This window comes from Populus trichocarpa, chromosome 9 (genome assembly GCF_000002775.5).
Source record: "Populus trichocarpa isolate Nisqually-1 chromosome 9, P.trichocarpa_v4.1, whole genome shotgun sequence".
NCBI lineage: Eukaryota > Viridiplantae > Streptophyta > Magnoliopsida > Malpighiales > Salicaceae > Populus > Populus trichocarpa.
The window spans coordinates 3,009,096-3,030,703 of record NC_037293.2 but is presented as its reverse complement, the minus strand read 5'-3'; the positions used below and the strand labels follow the sequence as shown (position 1 = coordinate 3,030,703).

The following is a 21,608-nucleotide window of genomic DNA, read 5'->3' as shown; positions in this document are numbered from 1 at the left end:
ACAACAAATTGTTGAACTTTAGTAACACATTCATGTTTTTATATATTTGATGATAACAATAAAATGAAAAATAAACTAATAATATATCTGATTGAGAATAAGCTTTAAACAAGTTTTATATAAATAACACACATCAACAAGTATGATGAATTTCGTGAAGAAATCAATCAAGAAGTCCAAAAAGAAAGCAAAATGAAGACTTAGAATAAGTGTTCATTTTAATGCTTAAACGTATATCTTTATATCTTACTTGATAGTACAATTAAAATGAATTCACACATTTCACTTTGCATGCATTGAAGGATTGATGATAAAATCTAAGATAGATGGTTCTAAGAATTCATCTAGTTTGAACTGTTAAAATCTAGAATTTTGCATGAATTGGTCGATCACTTATTTATTAGTGATGAACACATAGGGATTCTGCAGGAGCTGGTCAACTGGTTAGCTTGACCATTCTGAACTAATTGACCGTTTAAGCTGCCACATGAGCAATAATGATTATAAACAACTAGTTTTTCTTGAAAACATATATATAGCTTGTCTAATTGTATAATTAGTAATAGAATCCAAATATATATCATACACAAGCTATTCTAATAGTAAAATAACTATAAAATTATCAATCTTTGATCATACTCTAATTTGTGCTATTAAACCTTTATATTCTAGCACAAAAGTTTTCAATCTCATTCTCACTACACTTAAACACCTTCAAATCCTATAAATTCTATCTAGTAAGTTGTAGAGATATTATAACTTCAATTATACTACCTATTACAGTAAGAGAGTTTGTTGTGAAAAAAAAATCATTCTTGTAAACCTTTGAGAGTTAGGTAAAACTTTTGGTATTGGTAAAGAAATTTCACCAAAAGAAAAATCTTGAAGAGCACATATCTTTAAGTGGAAATCTTGAAGAAGGGATTTCTTCAAGTGGTGTAAAAAGCTTGGTGCGATTCATCAAGTAGTTATTGTACTCTTAAACTTGAAATAGTGAAGGAATACAATACTCTAGTACGGTTTGATACTTGAGGTGTGGATGTAGGCTTGTCGATCCATGTTAAAAACAAGTTTGCAAATTCTCTCCCTTATCTCTTTACTTTAAGTACTTTAATTATATTGATGGTTATTGTGTTTACTTGAAGTAATTTGCATTAATTATAAAATATAGTGATACACCTAATTCACCCCCTCTTAGATGTTAAGTTGCCTTAATCCTAGAACAACACAAATAAATCAACACATAGATAAACAATTCTGAACCCAAGAGAAAAATAAACTAAGACAAATATGTAAAGTCCCTTTAAAACAAAATAGGGCACATCAAAGTAGATTGTCAACTTTTTAAAAAACAATAAGAAGATTTGTCATCACAAGAAGACAATGAAAGCTACTAGGAGTGATGATTCGAATTTAAGCTCAAACGATGAAGAAGAACATATGGCCAATATGTGCTTTATGAATATCAAAAGCGAAAATGAGAAATCAAGAGAGTATGGGGAATAGTTTTTGAATAGTGCTTGCTTAATACATATGGCTTGAGACGACTCATTATTCTCAAGAATTACCTAAATAAATGGAGGAAAGGTCACATATGGAGACAACTCAAAAGGAAAAATAATTGGAGTTGGAAATATTGGAGGTAAATCTTCTCCTTCTATTGAAAAAGTTTTCTTGTTAATAGCTTAAGACATAATTTGCTTAGCATTAATCAATTATGTGATAAAGGCTATAAAATTGTTTTCGATCATACATGTTGTTTGATTCTTAAAGATGATAAAGTAATGTATGTAGGAAATAGAAAAAAGAAAATGTCTAGAAGATTAAAATTAATGCATACATGAGAATAAAAAGTTGTCTTGTTGCTAGTATTAATGATAGTTTTCTTTGGCATAAGAAACTAGGTCATATTAGCATGAACATCATTTCTAAGCTAGTTAAAGATGAACTAGCTAAAGATCTCCCCACATATAGGTTTTAAAAAAGAAAAGTTATGTGAAGCTTGCAAAATAGATAAATAAGTGAAAACTTCTTTTAAGAGGAAAAATGACATTTCAATTGATATACCTTTAGAATTACTACACATAAATCTATTTGGACCTACTAGAACTAGAAGTATAAGTGGTAATAGATATGTATTTATAATTGTTGATGACTTTACAAGATATACTCAAGTTTTGTTTTTGAATCTAAAGATGAAACAATTTATGAATTACAAAATTTTCAAGGAAATTTGAAAATGAAAAGGGTTTTCCATAATAAATATAAAGAGTGATCATGGTGGTGAATTTATAAGTGATTTATTTGAAATGTTTTATGAAGAAAAAGGATACCACCACAACTTTTCAACTCTTAGAACTTCGCAACAAAATAGAGCTGTGGAAAGGAAAAATCGATCTCTTCAAGAAATGACAAGAACTATGTTAAATGAATTTGACACACCTATATGTTTTTAGATGGAAGTCGTAACACTTATTTGTAAGTTGAAAAAGACTCCTTATGAGCTTTGAAGAGGAAGGAAGCCCAACATCTCATATTTCAAAGTTTTTGGTTCAAAATGCTTTATTCTCAATACTAAAGATAACATAGATAAATTTGATTTAAAATCTGATGTTGATATTTTTCTTAGCTATTCCTCCTTTAGCAAAACATATAAAGTTTATAATAATAGAATACTTTGTCTCGAAGAATCCATTCATGTCGCCTTTGAAAAAACTCAAAATAACAAAATTGTTAAGACTCTTGATGACATAAATGAAAGTGTTCAACATTTGAATATTAATGATAAGATCCCTATAAAGGCAAACAATGAAGTACTGAACAAATACCAACCAAGCTCAAGCAATCAACAAGATATGATAAGTAACTCATTTGTACCACCAAATGAGCTAAGACATATAAGCTATCACATTCCTGGATTAATTATCAATAATCCTTTTGAAAGAACTAAAACCAGAGCTTTACTTAGAAACATTAGTGGTCACTTTTCATTTTTTTCTCAAATAGAACCTAAATCATTTCTAGAAGCTGAAAATGATGAAAAATGGATTTTGGCTATGTACGACGACCTAAATCAATTTGAAAGAAATGATGTTTGGGAACTAGCCCTTAGACCTAATAATCAATCTATAATTGGAACAAAATAGGTGTTTAGGAACAAAGTTGATGAACCTGGAACAACAGTTAGAAACAAAGTTAGACTAATTACTAAAGGTTATAATCAAGAAGAAGATATAGATTATGAAAAAACCTTTACACCGGTAACTAGACTATAATCAATAAGAATGTTATTAACCTATGTTTGTCATGCTAACTTCACACTTTTCCAAATGGATATTAAAAGTGTAGTTTTAAATGGATTTATCATGGAAAAAAAATGTATGTTGAGCAACCACAAGGTTATGAAAATCTTCATTTTTCCAATCATGTTTTCAAACTTAAAAAGACATTGTCTGGTTTAAAACAAGCACCCAGGGCATGTCATGACAGACTCAAGTCTTTTCTTATTGATAATAATTTTAATCTTGGTAAAATTGACACTATATTTTTTACAAAAAGAAAAGGTAAAGATATTTTGATTGTACAAATTTATGTTGATGATATTATATTTGTTATTACTAATGAATCTCTTTGTAAGGATTTTGTAAAGCACATACAAGATGAGCTTGAAATGAACATGATGAGAGAGTTAAACTTCTTCCTTAGATTGCAAATCAAACAACAAAAAATAGCATCTTCATCAACTAAAACAAGTACATAAAGGATCTTCTAAAAATATTTGGGATGGAACATGTCAAAGTAACACACCAATGAAAATATCAGTAAAGCTTGATATGGATGAAAATGGTAAGAATATAGAAATCACCAAATATCAAGGTATGATTAGTTCACTTTTATTCTTAACTCCGTAGACCTGATATTATATTTTGTGTATGACTATGTACATGTTTTCAAGTTTGCCCTAAAAAATCACATGTTAGTGCCGTAAAATATATTTATCATTATTTGCATGGTACTATAGATTTAAGGTTGTGGTATCCGAAAAGAAGTAAGTTAAGTTTGATAAGCTATTCAAATGCGAACTTTGTCGGATGTAAAGTTGATAGAAAGAGTACTAGTGGAACATGCTATTTTCTAGGATCCTTACTAGTATCTTGGTTAGTAAGAAACAAAACTCTGTAACCCTATCAACAATCGAAGCAAAATATATAGCAACAAGTAGTTGTTGTGCTCTAGATGAAACAAACTATAAAGGACTATTGACTTATATTTGATCATATACCCATTAAGTGTGATAACACTACATTAGTCTTTTTAAGAACTCTATAAAACACTTTCGTACAAAACATATAGAAGTGAGACATCACTTCCTAAGAGATCGTATTGCGAAAGATATTGTACTTGATTTTGTAGGCATAGAACACCAACTAGCAAATATTTTCACAAAGCTTTTAAGCAAGGACCACTTTTGCAAAATAAAAAAAAATTTAGGCTTTATCCACGCCAAAGATATTTGAAGTGTTAGTTTTATGTGTATATATTAATGGAAATAAGTTGGACATATTCACATGATAAGATGTATACCCTCTAAGTATGGAAACTATGAAAAATCTATTTTGCTGCAAATTTTATTATCTGTCCAAGTCTGAGATGAACATGCCAAACGATTCATAATGATTAGTTTAACCATATTATTGGAAAAAATCTTGAAGAAGGGATTTCATCAAGTGATGTAAAAAGCTTGGTGAGATTCATCAAGTAGTTATTATACTCTTGAACTTGGACTAATGAAGGAAAACAATATTCAAGTATGATATGGTACTTGAGGTGTGGATGCAGGCTTGATGAATCACGTTAAAAATGAGTTTATGAATTCTATTCCCTATCTTTTTATTTTAAGTACTTTAATTATATTGTTGGTTATTGTGCTTACTTGAAGTAATTTATATTAATTATCAAATATAAAGATATATCTAATTGACCTCCTTTTGATGTACCTTAATCATAGAACAAGACAAATAAATCAACACAAAAATAAACCTAGGTAAAGAAATAAAGCAAGACAAACAAGCAAAGTCCCTCCACAACCATTAACACCCTAAAAATGACCTAGACACACAAACAAAGATGACGAAACGCAAAGTACTGTGACCCCATAATAGACAGTAAGAAGAAGAAATCCAAATCAACGCATGCGAGAGCAATAACTTTCCTCAACAAAGAAGGAAAAAACCTATGACTGCCATATCCAAACAAAAACAAAATTAAAATGAAAAAACCAAACAGATCAATAAAAAGAGCAAATGCAGCAGATGGGAGCAAAGATCCAAAGGCACGGGGGAAGAAATTAAACAAGAACCGTCTGCGATTCACCTCCCATCTCTTCTTCTTCCTTGCCTGTTATGTTCTTCCCTCTCCTCTCTTCTTCTTTGTTCACGGAAAGAAAATGTTGATTTGAACGACACTAAAGGGGCGTTTGTTTGCCCAGAAAGTGGTTTCCTGGAAACCACTTTCCAAACTTTCTTGTGTTTGTTTGTTATTAGGATAGTTTGTCAACGGAAAACACTTTCCAGTCAAAAGAAAATTTGGCTTGATTTCCAGGAAAGTGTTTTTCTTTTATTTTAGCGGAAAACACTTTCTAGAAGTTGTAAAAAATTTAGAAATATCATATTATTTGCTGATTATATCAAATTTGGTCCTCAAACTTTTGATCGATATATATTTTGTTTGAGTTTTTTTTTTTTCAATTTCATCCCTTAAAATTTGATTTAATTTGATTTTTATATTAACTTTGATCCTTATTTTTATGATTGTTGTTTGCTTTTCTCTTATCATTTTTTTAATTGAAATTTTTTATCTATCAAATTTGGTCCTCATTCTTTTGATTGTTACTTATTTTATTTGAAATAATTTATGAAATTGTAATTATTATTATTATTTTAATTTCATCATCTTTCAATTTTTTTTATTTGTTAGATTTGATCTCTATTATTTTGATTATTATTTATTTTATTTGAGATAATTTATGAAATTATAATTTTTTTCAATTTCATTTTCATTCAACTTTTTAATTTGTAAGATTTGTTCCTTATTATTTTAATAAACTTGAAAAAAAAATAAAACATTAACAAGCTATTTTGCAGCTGATTTTTTATAACATAACTACACACTGAAAAGTGTTTTCCAACTTATTTTTCATGACACTATCAAACATCGAAAAATAATTCACTTTCCAGAAATTTATTTTTCAAAGAAACTATTTTTAAAAAAAAAACTAATTTCCAACAAACAAAAAAGAGCCTAATTGCAGCTGTAGGAAAGTCAGAAAAAAGGACGAGGAAATGTGATGGAGAATGAGTTACGCCCACAAAGAAAAAAAGAGGAAAAATATTTCTGTCCATTCACATAGCATGAGAATAAAAGGAAACAAATCTCTTTCGAGACAGAAGGAAATCTTGAGCGAGAAATACTGCTTGAGCCCACAGTAAAAGTTGTCTAGCTCCATAGTGAATCCCGGAGCACTTTTAGTTTTTCTTGTTAATAATTAGTTGAGATATCATTTCCAGTTTACCAATTAATGAAGCATGCCTGAGACATTTCTCTAGTTTATTTTCCATCTTGATCATAAATCTACAGATGGTTTATGATCTCACAGAATAGCCGTTGGGATGAGGCTTCTTGGTCGTTGTTGTTGTATCATAACTTCACAGACCTTAGGTTGAGTGTTTATTCCCCGCATGACTTCCTTCAGGCAGCAATCTACCAGCGCTCAGTTCCAGGCCAAAGTTTCTCATCCTATTAGGTGCATTAGGTATCATAATCAGTGTTTAAGTGACCAAACAGGATGATAAATCTGGAGTCGGTTGCAGCGAGGTGTGTTTCTTTAATTTCTCTGTAACATGCTTATTGATTAAAGGAGAAAAACACTTTTAAGTTCAGCTTAAGAACTGTATGGTGTGATGTGATGCAATCTTCCCTTCCTAAATCTCGTCGATTCTCACTTCACTTTAAATTTGGAATCAGTTGCTGATTTTTGCTGTCTTTTCCGAAAGCAGTCGTACTTCCACGAGGAGTATACGTTCTTCTCTAAGCACTAGATTGCATGGTGTCAGTATTGGTTTCTGATCATGATCACTGCACATAATTTCAAACATTGCATTTTTTGCATAAGCTTATAGGGGTCTTTGTATCACTTATGTGGGATACTTTCTTATCTCAGCACCAAATATTCTTGATTGGATTCCTTTTCCAAGGTTTCAATTTTAAATGTAGGCACATTTTCTTTTGGCAGTTCGAGACCCCTTTTTTTTTTGCAATCACTTTCCTTGGAAATGAACATGCCGTGTAGTTCCCACAATATTCTGCTATTGAAAACGCGTTTGCTAATCACAATTATACTTCAGTTTTCAGGTTCTATAGGTATTAGAGATAAATTATGCTTCTGCTGATATTTTTGTACGTTAGAGCTTAATATGATATTTATTGCTCTGTGATGACCATGCATAAACACTCCTCCGAATTTCTTAGTTATCTTTTCAATACTTCAGAGGAAGGAATCGGCGGTTGTCATTGTTGAATTGTTCTGATATTATCAATCATCTTTCCTATTTCCAGTTATGCATTAGAGGAGTTCAGAGATGATTCCGCAGAACTCACCCTGGACTTCTATAGCGACGACAACATTTAAAGCCTTGAAAAATATATGGTAATACTATGTGAATGTCTACACAATACGTGAATGTTTTTTTCTTCACCTACTAACAAAATGTGTATTAGGTTTCCTGCTTAAAACTTGTTGCTAGGTATGCCTTCTCATCTGGCATATCAGTAGGATAGAAAAGAAAGCTATGAGATTTTATAATATATGTAAACAAATCTTATATGAAAATTAACTAGATTCAATGCAAAAGTTCTGATGAAAATTTAAGGAACCAAAGAAAAGCTTCACAGTCACAACTTAAACAGTAATGACTCCATTGCAACTAAATTTTGAAGATATTAATTAACTAGGACCTATTAGTGCTTTGTATCCATGGGATGAGAGGCACTAAGCTGATCACGATATCCTTTCGATGGTTACACTAGCGCGTCTTGAGCCGTGAGATCCTTAACACCTTCTGTTATCTTTGTTGCTTTCTTAGGTTCATTAACGATGCATCGGCACACCCAGAAAAGAAGTGTGGAAACCAGGATTATAGCAACTGAGATTAAGATACCAAACATCATGTCCATCTTTGATGTTTAGTCTTCAAGCTGGAGGTTATGCTTGCAAAGTATTAAAAAAGAAAAAAAGGAGCTTGTTAGCTAAATAGGTGGTAGAAAAAGAGAAAACACTCGACAAAAAAAAAGATGTGTTTTTTTTCATGAATAAAGATTTAAGAGTTAAAAGAAGAACCACAGGCTAGAAGAGCTGAGCCAAAATATCGGCAACCTAAAGAGCAGACAAAATCTACCTTTAACAATGCTGTAGATGATTCAGACTTTATCAATAATGTAAAATGTTTTCAAGAAAGTCTAACCCTTAAAGCTATATTTATTCTTAACCACGGTTCATAAGCCGGTACTATATGGGAAATAAATTAATGAATAATAAATGCATATATATAGGAAATTTTATAAGAAAGATTTATAAATTTGTATAAGAGATTTTACTTTTAATAAGAATAGAACAAGAAATTGGACCTTTTTATTCAGGAAAGTGGTTTATGGGATTAATGAATAATAAATGCATATATATAGGAAATTTTATTACAAGAAAGATTTATAAATTTGTATAAGAGATTTTACTTTTAATAAGAATAGAACAGGAAATTGGACCTTTTTATTCAGTAAAGTGGTTTATGGGATTTTGTACGCCGGCCAATTTAATCACAACATTTGCAAAGTTGCTTTGGCAGAGTTAGTTAAGTGTTGTTGAAGATTTTTTTAGACCGACCATAAATTCAAAAATTATTTGATTTTCATTGTTTAAATCTGTTTTTTTATCTCAAATTATGGTAAAAACTTAGTTTTGAGAAAAGCTATGATTTGTAACTTTTTTTTAAATCTACTTTTCTTAAATCATAACTGCAAGAGTTACAATAACACCCAAACACACACTTAACATCACCCACACTTAACGTTATAAATAAGAAACTAAAAAGGAAAACCCTTGGATCTTTTGAATAAGATTTTGGCCAAAGGGGTATTGAATCTTGGGTTTGAGTTTTATTAATTATAATGGTGTGTTGTTAGTGTGTCTTATTTGATCTATGCTAGAAATTTGAAACAAAAATGGAAAAGAAATCCAAAGGTAAAGGCTTGAGTGTTTTAAGCCATTTTAAGAAATGGTGGGAAAACAGGTTATCGAAGGAACAATTATGTTAAATTGTTGATGAAACTTGATTCTGGGTTTGTTCAAATAAGTCTAGAGTGAAGAAAATGGAAATAAATATCATGGAATATAAATGTTGGCATTCGAATGAACATACATGATAAAAAGAAAAAGAAGGATAGGAGTTATTGTACTACACGAAACTATGTAGACAATAATTTATATAGTGATATAACATGTATACGAATATGGTAAATGGGCAAATGCAACTAAAGAAAAATGGGTATGTTAAGTGCAGGAATTGGTCAAACTTGGGTACATGATTCTTGACCGATGTGTTTAAATATTTGACTATGTATTATTGAGTGAATGAATGAATACACCTCAAGTAAATGGTAGATTTGGACTTTTAAAGATGATTATGACATTTAAAAGTAAGAATGTGCATTTAATTCTATGAATTTCCATAAATTGAATGGGAACTAGAATAGGGTTCATATGATGAATTAATGTGATTATGATGGTTTATAACCCTGTTCATACATGGGAGGCTACTGGAGTTGAACAACAATTAGAAGCAGCAAGATGTACTCAAGTTTTATATAGGTGCTTTTAAACCCTACCTTTTAAATTCTACTACATGCATGAAATTTTTAGTTAGATTTTATCTCGTGATCTTATGGATAAGTATCGAGATATGAAAAAGAGTAAATATAATTGTGGACTTGAAATGGCATTATGAGAAATGACTCCTGATTAGGAGTTGATGCGATTTAAAAAATTCCAACCTGTCATTATGTATATAGATTGATGTCGACCTATCATTAAGATTGAGGTCGATGCCAACTTGCCATTAGGTATAGATGTTGATGCCAACCTGCTATTAAGATGAAGGTTGGTGTCGGCTTGCTATTGAGATGGAGGTTGATGCCAACTTGCAATTATGCTTGCCATTAGGTGTGGAAGTTGATGCCAAATTGAAATGGAGGTTAGTGTTGGTTTGCCATGGAGATGAAGGCCAATGCCAACTTGTTATTGTGTATGGAAGTTGATGCTAATTTGCCATTAGGTATGGAAATCAATGCCAACTTGTCATTGAAATAGAGGTTGATGTCGACTTGTCATTGAAATAGAGGTCAATGCCAACTTGCCATTAGGAATAGAAGTTGAGTCCAACATATCAGTAGGTATAAATGTTGAGGAAATAAAACCTACCATTATGTAGAAGCTCTGGGTAACCTAAAGTTTTACAGTGGGTGGGCACTAGCCCTTTTAGTCCTTGGTATAATCCATATGGATCCTGGCCACCCACTAGAACCCCTAGTCTCTAGGTGTCTTAGTCTGAAAGTAAAGTCACTACTAAATGCTACTTGTTTCCCTCTTTAGTGGCCATTTTGAAAGGAAAATGTTGAGGAAGAGATTACCTTAAGATGAATTCTTCTACTTCATTCCGTGAAGTTATCATGTCTCACACCAAGATTAAAAATACTTCTATACACCTATTTCTCTTCACACCAAGTTCTTGAGAGAAATGTTAGAGAGAGACTTCAAATGAATTAAAATGAAATAAAGGGAGTCTTTATACAGGGGGAGAGAGGTCTCATCCATCCTCCATCGAATTAGTGAAATATGTCACCACCATGACAAATCCACAAAAAGGCAATTAATATCGTCATGAAGCACCATACTAGGTATTTATCCAATAAAGATAAGCAATATTTTAGCTACAAATTCCATCTAACCTGCTCTGATGAAACACCTCAAGAAGCACCCACCTTTCTTACATGGAGAAATGTTGAAAATGAAACAATATTTTTATCAAGTCTATTCGGTAAAAATGATGCACAAACTTGAAGGGCTATTGATGGATTAATATTTATCTATTTTAGCACAAAACCCACAATAGTCATGGGCATAATTTTCAGACCTTATCCAACACCTTGTGGGCTTGGGTAGAGCACCCAAGCTCAGGTGCTGGGTGAGCGCTTAACCCCTCTTTGGGCCCGGGTGGTGTTCCCAAGCCCAATCTCAAGGGGTGTGCCTGGTCCCCTTGAGCCCATGCCTTTTCTTTTTTCTAATAATTTGACTTGATGTTTTTGGGACTAATGAATGTCTTAAACCTATCTGCTTCTTCTCTCATTCATGCATGTGGAAAGGATGTCTTCCTTATTAATACATGTGTAATAAGAGATATTTGTCCCTCATAAATATTATCATAATAAAATTACTCTTCAGCCCCTCCACTCAAGAAAAAGACATGATTGAAGAGCTATAAATACCCCTTAAACTACTTAGGTAAAAGGTTTAAGATTTTACATTCAAAAGACATATATATTCAACACAAGAACAACCTTATTCTTGGAATTTAAGGCTTTCTAACATATTTATTACTCATTTTCTAGATTACTGACTTTACCATCAGAAAGTCATTAAACCATCCAAAAGAAGACTTTTTATATGTATCTAGAAGCATTCATCAAGAGAGTTTCATTTACTTTGAATAAAAAAGTTATTTGATTGAACATATAATCAACCCACCAAAAAACCCTTATTATATTTTTAAACATCATCGCATGCTGTATTTTACATATGTTAAATTAGTAAAATGTTTACATCTTTATCAAATTTCAACTAGTTGTCGACGATGACAAACTCCCATTCTGTGGCTTAACTGGAGGTGGCTGGTCAATTGTAACAACATGATGATGTACATCCATGTTAGCACCCTGCTGCATTTCTCCCTGCTCAGGTAATTTTGGTTTCTCTTGTTCTACGTTTTCAAACTGTGCAAGGGAGGCTAATTCATGAATTGCCTCAGCAATTTTCTCTGTGCAAGAGATCACCTCAAATAGTAGAGAAGTGACAGTAACGGCTGGTACAACTTCTAAGAGGTTAATGCCGCTACACAGGTCTGAATAGAGCAAGAACTTCAGGTTCTTGGCAGCATTTTTTGATTTTACAAGGTGGGAACTGGCAGAGGATGGTGGGGTCATCCTTTTGATAGCCAATGCTAATTCCTTCAATGCTTTTCCTAATTCTGAGCTCATTTTTGTGCATGAATCCTGAATCATGCCTTGGATTTCTGGTGGTGTCTGCAAAAATTGTTTCCATTATGAACACATTAGTAATCTCTGTTAATGTCTAGTTGCATTTTTTTTCTCTGTGTAATGATTTTGAGCGGACAGAGTTCATACCTTAATGTCAGAATTGAGGTAGCCATTAAGAGCTTCGACTCTGTAGGCACATTGCCTAGTTAGGCTTCCAAACTTGAGGTAGTGTTTCCAAGGATGACGAAACTTGAACTGGCCATGACCAGGTTCCCATCTTGCAAAATTAACCTGTAAAAACACATAGAGAAAATTCATTATTTGAGTTGTATTCTAGAAATTGAAATTGAGAGACAGGAGGTTTCAGCTCTTTGTTTTTGCTTACCAGTGATTCTTCCATGTTTTTTGAGTTGAGGACACTCTTATAGCCTTGCAAAGATGCCTTGTTAATTGATTCTCCCTCTCCTGGTTTACGAAAGAATTCAACCCCGAAATGTTCCAAGAAAATCCCAAGTTTTTCAATGTTGGTAGCAGCAAGATTGTGAAGATCGTCACCAGCCCATACTGGGCAAATGCAAATGCACACAAACACAGCAGTAAGGCTACCAATAAGAATGGTTGAGACTCTCTTATGGGCCATGTCTAGCACTTCATCATCTCGATAACCCGAAACCGATATCAAACAGAATGTCAAGATAAATATGAGAAGCCCATAATCATATCTTGCCTTCATTCTTGGAAAGAACCGAACAAATGTCACCGTTGTAGCTGCATAACATCACCAGCCAGTCACAACAAAATTCTTGAAGTTGTTTCGAGAATGAAAGAAAATGAAGAACTGTGTGAAATAGAAGTTGTTTCAAGACTAGTGAATTAATATTTACCCAGTAGAAAGACAAAGAGCCCAAGAAGCATGGGCTCACCTTTCTCTCCAGATAGAGTGGCCAAGCGATGTGCACCAAACCCAAGAGCTCCTGCTAGAAATGTTGCCAAACCTCTGTTGAGACCTCTACCAAGTGTTGCTCCTGCATTATAATCAATTAGTAGTCATCTATCAAGCATTAATTTCCTTAGTTTTTGAATGATAAAGATGGACTATTAGCTTATGTAACTTACCAACAGAGAATTCGAAGACCACCACAACAGTCATAACAGCCCACATTGCAGAGTCACCAAAGCCATCGTAGAGAGGTTCAAAGTAGTAGAACAATGATACCAATGTGATGGCTAGTCCTACTTTTACTGAATGATTAACTCTTCTTGGATCATCTTGTCCTAATTTCTTTATTTTCCTTGCACATTCAACTATCTTAGCCTTTGATCTCTCAGGCAAGGACTTGATCCACCCACATCCTCTGGAAAAACAACCACCATTGTTTTGCATTCCACTTGACCTTTCCATAGCAAGGTTTATGGCAGCAAACTTGAAAAGGTTTCTATGGGTACTGGGCACTTTTCTATCTCCTTGAGAAAAGAAGAGAGCTTGAGCTTGAGCTTGAGCTTACAGAGAAATGTTGGCTGTAATTGAAAGGAGCTTTGCTTGTTCGATCCTTGTTCTTTGGCAATAGGGAGATTGTTGCTTTCGACGGAGGAGAAGGCAACTTCTCTATTTATAGGTTACAAATAATTGCATGGGGACAAAAAGAATCCCACAAGTTCAGCTCACGTTTTTTCGTTTCATGTATAAAAACCTTGTAAGATATTGTTTTAAAAATCTCAAAACTCTCACAATTAATTCTTACGAGTCACCGGCAAGCCATATTTTTGTTTGGGTTCGGTAAAACCCCTCTTGTAGAAGTGAAACACGTTTTGTAGGCTCAATGTCCCTTTCTAGCATAAACCGACAGTAGTATCCTAGAAATTTCACTTCATGGGAGACGTAACCAGGTAGGAACTCTAGGAGTTTCTCTTGGGGCGGCCATGTCTACGGACATTTTGTGGTACAGTTGTGACACTACAGTCCAAAACATTTTTATTAACATTGAAAAGCTTCCGTACAATTCAATTAATTTCACGAAACTAAAATTAACAATCATGTAAATTTTTAATGGTTTTAAGAGGACTTGAACTCGTGACCATTAGAAAGCAAGCCTAAAACCTGATCAGTTGAGCTACCTTCAAGGTTATAAGTATTTTTTTTTATTAACATGGGTGTCCGAGCCAGCTTACACGCATCTCGACTAATCCTACGGGCCCTGAAGTTAATGATCATGTAAGCTTTCAGTGGCCCTGAGGTTTGCGGGACTCGAACTAGTGACCTTTAGAGAGCAAACCTAGGATCTGACCAGTTAAACTATACACCTCAGGGTTAACTGTTCTCTTTTTTTATTATTATTATTATTAACGTGGGTGTCCAGGCCAGCTTGCGCGTACCTCGCCTAATCCCACGGGTCCTAAAGTTAACGACCATATAAGCCTCTAGTGTCCATTATATTAGCAAAACTGTTTTCTCTCTTATTTTTTTTAGATTAACGTGGGTGTCCGGGTCAGCTTGCGCGTCTCGACTAATCCCACGAACCCTAAAATTAATGATCATATAAGCTTCAAGTGGTCTGAGATTTATGAAACTCAAACCAGTGATTTTTAAAAAGCAAATTCAAAATCAGTTACTCCCCTCGAAATTTGTTTTCTATTTGATATGATAAGTGGTTGAGGGAAGACAGACAGACAAGATTACCTCATTGATTCTGACACGTAGCCATATGTTCTGTTGTTTCTTATCTGTATTGCACTGTCTGGAAAAGGATGGATGATTTTACTCGGTTCTCTTACATTTTTTTTATTTTCTTGAGTTGTTGTTGTTGGTCAACCTCCAAGGGACTTCTGAGTGAGGTGTCCAGCTGGAAACTCGAGAGTCGTGAGGTTTTGATGGTACACTGCTTTGTTTACTGTCTTCAACTCGTGTTGATTTTGAACGCTGGAGAGAGAATCTTCCTTTTTTTATCAAGAGTTTTAATTTAGTACGTAACTTAGATTTGTGTATCCGGTTTTTTACTCCAGTTGTAGGTTGAGAAAAAAAAAAAAAAGCTAGCATACGAACCAATTTAAAAAGAATAATGGGAACTTGTAGAAAAAGGGTTAAAAAAATAAAAAAGGTGACAAAAGTTAAAAGAAAAGAAAAAAACCCTGACATAAGTGGGTTGTTTTGAAAATTAGTGAAAAATACAACATAAAAAAATAAATAAAAATAATAAAATATAATCTCCAATTAAATAAAGGTTGAAGATGAAACTTAAAAAATAAAATGAATTTAGAAAAAGAAGAAAAAAATGTGAATCTAGACAAACATCTTCAACTTGGATTAATCTCTAAAACTCGCAACTCGTGAAATTCTATACTCGGACTCGATCAAGAAACTCAATTCTCAATTAATTTAGTGTTGAAAGATGAGATAATAAAAAAACACTAATTTAAAAAAAATATCAAAGTAAAAAAAATAAAATAAAAAGAATAAGGATCAAATTTGATAAAATATATCAAGGAGGATGAAATTATTAAAAAAAATTAAAAATTTATATAAAATAAAAACAAATAGCAATCAAAACAAAGGTGATCAAATTCGAAAGATTAAAAAAATGAAGGAGATGAAATTGAGAAAGAAATCTAATTATATAAATTGTTAATTTTTTATTTCAAATATCGAATGATGAAATAGAGAAAAAAATCAAATTAAAAAATTAACTAAAAATAATTCAACAAAGAATGATAAATAAAAAGACCCGAGATTACATAAAGCAAATAAATAAAAATAATAAAATCTAGTCTCTAATTGAATAAATGCTAAAGTATGAAACTGAAAAAAAAAACATGAGCTTAAAAAAAAAAGAAAGGAAAAAAAAAATATATATATATATATATATATATTTATTTATTGATTTGAAAAATAAAAATATGTATCTCTTTAATAAAAAAAAGTCTTTTCTTATTAATGAATTTTTTTTATTTACATAAACATGTCTTTTATTATAAATATTTTTCTATATTAAAAATTATCATAATATTAAAAGCAAGTTTTGATAATATATATAATGTTCACTCGAGTGTATCAAAAAAATATAAGAGTAAATATAAGAAAGACTATATAAAACATTTACAACAAAATAATAAAAATAAATATTTTATTCATGTTGAATATTCATGAGGAAATATTTTAAAAATGATCAAGCATATTAAGTTAATATATAATTATTAAAAAAATAATTGTTAATATTGCCATGAAAAGCTGTAATATTATTTGAAAACTATGGCATAATCCATTATTATAAAAGCCTGACAAGCCTGATGAGTAGATTTAAAAATCATCCAATCCAAAACCCAGATAGATTCAGATTCTCAGATACCTTTTTTCAGTCGTATATAAATAATTAAAAATATTATTTTACAATACCTTATTTATACTTTTTTTCAATGTCTCCTTTCAACTTAAGTTCAGCTTTGTCTGTAGAGTTGAATCAAGTTTTTTTTTTATATATATTTTTTTATTTTAAATTTTTTTTTTAATTTTATCATTTAAGATTAAATTATTGAATCTTGAATTTTATAATTTTTTATCTTTTTATTTTATTGGGTATCCTGATTTTATATATTACGTATTTATCAAGTTAATTCAGGCTGACTCAGATTATTATTGTTTAGACAAATGTTTTTACATTAAAAACAATTTGACTTGACCGGTGTAGCTCAAGCAAAAAAAAAATATAGTATATTCAATACAAAATGAATATTAATAATATTTTTAGTATTCTATATTTTTATATGTCTATGAAACATAAAAAATAGAAGGAGACCCACTGTTTAATTTGAAGGGTGTGTTTGACATTACAATCAAAACATTGTTTGCCTGAAATTTTAAAAAGAAAACTTGCTTAAAATTATATCAAAAATAAAATTTTAAAAATAAAAAAATATTATTTTAATATATTTACAAGTAAAAAACACTTTAAAACACAATTTCACCTATACTCTCGATCAAAGAGGCACAAAGTCCAACCATCTAGGTGGTGGCCCAGTGGTAAAAACTTGGGACCAAGAGGTTTGCTCCCTCTGTGGTCTCAAGTTCGAGCCCTGTGGTTGCTCATATGATGGTCACTGGAGGCTTACATGGTCGTTAACTTCAGGGCCCGTGGGATTAGTCGAGGTACGCGCAAGCTGGCCCGGACACCCACGTTAAACTAAAAAAGAAAGAAAAAAAGAGGCACAAAGTCCACGCTCGATTATGCTCAAATTTTACCAAGACATTTCATCGGCATTGTTCTATAATGGGTCAATTTATTGTAATCAATTGAGACCATGTTAGTTTTCTTTATTTTTTCTAGATATTTTTAGATTTTCTATCTCTATTTTCCCTAGTTATTTTAGGATTTTTCCTTTTTTTTTTTTTGATTTACATGGGGTGTCCGGGCCAGCTTACGCGCACCACGACTATTCCCCACGGCCCACTGGACACCCTGCAAGCCCAGGAGCAAGTAAGGCGCCGCGGGGGTGACAGGCGTGCACATAGAGGGTCGAACCCGGGACGGGGGCGGAACAAGTCACACGATTAACCACAGCAACTAGACCCTCAAGTGCGATAGATTGTGTATATGTTCAAACAGTTGTTGTTTTCAAAATAGTTTTGATAAATTATTCTTAATAATTATTTTTCATGGTGTGAGAAACAACATCTATTTTTTTTTTTTTTGTAACTCTTTTCACCTTTTTTTTTTTTCCTTCCTATTTTACTTTCAATCCTAATTAGTCTAGTTTTGTGGATTACATCATACTGAAAAAATACAAGTAACATACACATCAATGGTGATGTTTTCCCTTGGGCCAGAATCATGGTAGAAGCAACCTCTATTGTTTTTTAATAGTAAAACTGTCCCATGCACCGTTATTTTAATTTAAAAATAATTTTTAAAAAATAATAAAAATATATTATTTTAATATAAAAAATATTTAAAAAAACAACCGCAATTATATTTCTAAAGGAGCTCTTCCTCCTACCGTTCTTTTTATTCAAGTGTAGAATGGGATCCCATGCCGGCGAACCTAACTTCAAATTTTTCTGGCAGCTGGGACATCCATTCTTCAAAATCTGCTTGAATCATGATGCCTCGTCATAAAAGCATAAACTGAAAAAAAGAGAAAAGAATAATTAATTAATTCAAGGTGATAATAGATTAAAGTGTTATTAGTTCTTCGAATATGCATGCTGACTCAATTCAAGAATTATCCTGAATTGTGAAACTCCAAGCATGTTAGAAAGATGCTCGGTTTTCTACTATTTACTTATATTCGAGAATACTTTTAAAATCCTACTTTGGAATTTATTTGGGGCACAACTTGGGTCATAGGTTGGGGATCAAACGAGTTAATTTTATTTTTTTAAAATTTCAAAATAATATTATTTAAATTACAAAAAAAATTAAAAAATAAAAATTTATGTATGGGATAGTTATGTCAAATCCAAGTTAACTAAATAACCTAATCAACTTGGATTAATAGCTGTATTTTAATGGAACCAGGCCGGACTAACAAAGTCACCAAGTAAACCAGAATTCTTAAATGAGTCCGCGAAGTTTTTTCTTTTTCTATTTTTTTTTTCAACGGAAGATTTTTAAAGAAGTCAATTATAATATTATATCATGGAGTTACGAATTAACAGCCAAACCAATTCAAGTTTTAAAACAATAATTATATAAGAATGTGTGGGTCCAAATTACTCATAGTGTACGATCATATCATTTATGTGAGAAGTCTGACTTTAGTATACTACCATTCGTTGCCATCCAAATCATACATACATACATACATACATATATATACACATACATACATATATATATATGTATGTGTATATATATGTATGTGTATATATATGTATGTATGTATATATATGTATGTATGTATGTATGTATATGTATGTATGTATATATATAATAGTTACTTCCCTGTTACGCTGTGAGTAGGAATAAAAATCTTTTACTGTAAAATATGTTTTTTATGAATTTTTTTATTATATTGATATTAAATTAAACTCCATGAGCTTATTTTGAAATCTTTAGATTAATTTTTTATTTAGCTTGAGTTTCAAATCAAATTATACATGAGTTTTTTGGATATTACACAGTTGATTTAACGGTCTAAAAATAATTCGGATAACCGGTAAAAATATGATTTGTTTTTTAAAAAACTCAAGATAATATTTTTTTTAATATTAAGAAGTTAACATATTAAATCGAATCGGGTTTCGCGGTTTAACCTGTCAAAAATACGACCCGGATTATGGACTCCACTGGATTTTAAACTCTATTTTCTTAAACTATTTTTCCCCAACATGACTCGGACTACTTGGCAGGTCTGAAGGCTATCCAAATAACCGGTAAAATTTTTTTTAGAGATGATATATATATATATATTGAAACAATGATATATTTGATGGACTTAGGCTTCACGACTTAACCCGTTAAATTTACGACCTAGGTAATGAACCTCATTTAGTTTAATAACTTTGTTTTTAAAACTATTTTTTACTTAATTATATAATAATTAAAATATACACTCACAAAATTAAACATCGATCAAATATTGTGATGTGTTTGTTTGAGACTGTAATAATCTTATAAAAAGTAAATTGAAACAAAATATGAAGGTCAATTTAAAATCAACAAATTGTTAAATGATAAAATAAAAAAAACAAAAAAACAACCTGCTTCACAATTCATAAAAAAAAATATCTAGATCTCAAAGAATTATTTGTTATTGTTATTAAACCTAAAAATATAATCGATTGTATTTTTTTCAATCAAGACGTATCTCTTATTGATTTTAGTAAACACAAACTTTTTAATTGAAATCATTATTTCTATTAAAAAAATATAAAAATAGTATGTTTATATTTTATGTGTGATTAAAATTTAAAAACATCATAAATATGATAAAATCATGTTAAATATCTATCTAAAATCTTTAAGAATAAAAAAAATTGAATTAGATTTCCATATGACAATTTATTATTAATATTAGTATTTTTATATAGATACATTATAATAGAAAAAAAATATTAAAAAAGATTAGTGGTTACTAATTTTTTGGAGCAAAAAAACCTAAAGAAACAGAAGAAAAAGAAGAAGAAGAAAATATAAAAGAGTCAGGTCTACATATCTGGCTCTTTTTTTTCCTATTAAAAAGACAGAATAAATCATCCACCACTTATTAATTATAAAAGAGTCGGTTTTTGTCTAGCCATTCAAGTAATAGATTGACTAGATGATCTCAAAGTAGTGTCATTTCATTAGAGTTTCTTTTAAGAAAAAAAAAACAATTAGAACAATATTATCTTATATTAATTATAAAAAATATGTAGAAGTTAATTCAATTGAATTTTACCCGAATTTATTCAGGCTAACAAGTTGATCAGCCGAATCATTTGAATCTAATTAATTTAATCATTTTAATTTATTTTTTTAAATCAAACCCTACTCTGTTTGCAATGAATTCAAGAGTTTTGGCACCGAATTAAATAAATGGAACCAAAATGGTAGGCAATATATTAATCATTTCTTTTTTTTTTAATCTCTGAGAACACTTCTCAGTGGTTGAGAGGTAAGTGGAATGGTAACATGCTTTTGAATAAAGAGCCACGTCCAAGACAAAACAATAAACAAATTACTCTATGATGCTCTCTAGATGACTAAGAAACTGATAAAAAAACCTAATTAAATTCTGCACTTGACGTAAAAGTCCATATGAATATCAATATGGTGTTGATTTCTTTTAAAATTGGAAATGATGATTCAATGTTTCTGTCTTTGAAAGCAACACAAAGCATGGAAGTTGCCTCAAGTAACCTTTCATGATTGAGTCTCTCTTGATTTGTCTGGAGTCAAAAGTTAGTGGAACTGCTGTGATAAGTGGGGTGATTTATTAAAGTGATACATGCTCCTACCAATCTTAGAAAAGTTGGTGCAAATTTCTCAAATCCATGGTATATCGAACAAAATAGAGGACTTCTTTATCTAGCTACTAAATGGAGATCCTAGTGGAAAACACTCAAATCCCACCTTTTTGTCTTTTGCTGCTTGCCACTGCTTCATGTTCATTTTGTGTGGTGAGTGTTTACTCTGAAAGAACTCTTTATTCTTAGAAAGCTCTGCAATTTGCAGGCACTAAGACACGAGACATGGCCTCTGGTGACTACGTTTATGGTGATTACCGCATGTCGTGTCTGCTCTTACTTCATCTATATATTTAAGCATGAGAGGGTA

General features: G+C 31.3%; 1 protein-coding gene across 1 annotated transcript; it reads right to left on the bottom strand.

Annotated features, from left to right (window-relative positions):
- Window positions 1–11,844: 11,844 nt before the first annotated feature.
- On the bottom strand, window positions 11,845–13,956 carry LOC7489323 (aluminum-activated malate transporter 2). Its single transcript, XM_002314213.3, has 5 exons — window positions 13,477–13,956; window positions 13,245–13,385; window positions 12,746–13,128; window positions 12,508–12,651; window positions 11,845–12,405 (listed from the first exon to the last, which is right to left on the bottom strand). Exons 1-5 carry the CDS (start codon window positions 13,760–13,762, stop codon window positions 11,941–11,943), a joined length of 1,419 nt encoding a protein of 472 aa, XP_002314249.3. The 5' UTR covers window positions 13,763–13,956; the 3' UTR covers window positions 11,845–11,940.
- Window positions 13,957–21,608: the final 7,652 nt, after the last annotated feature.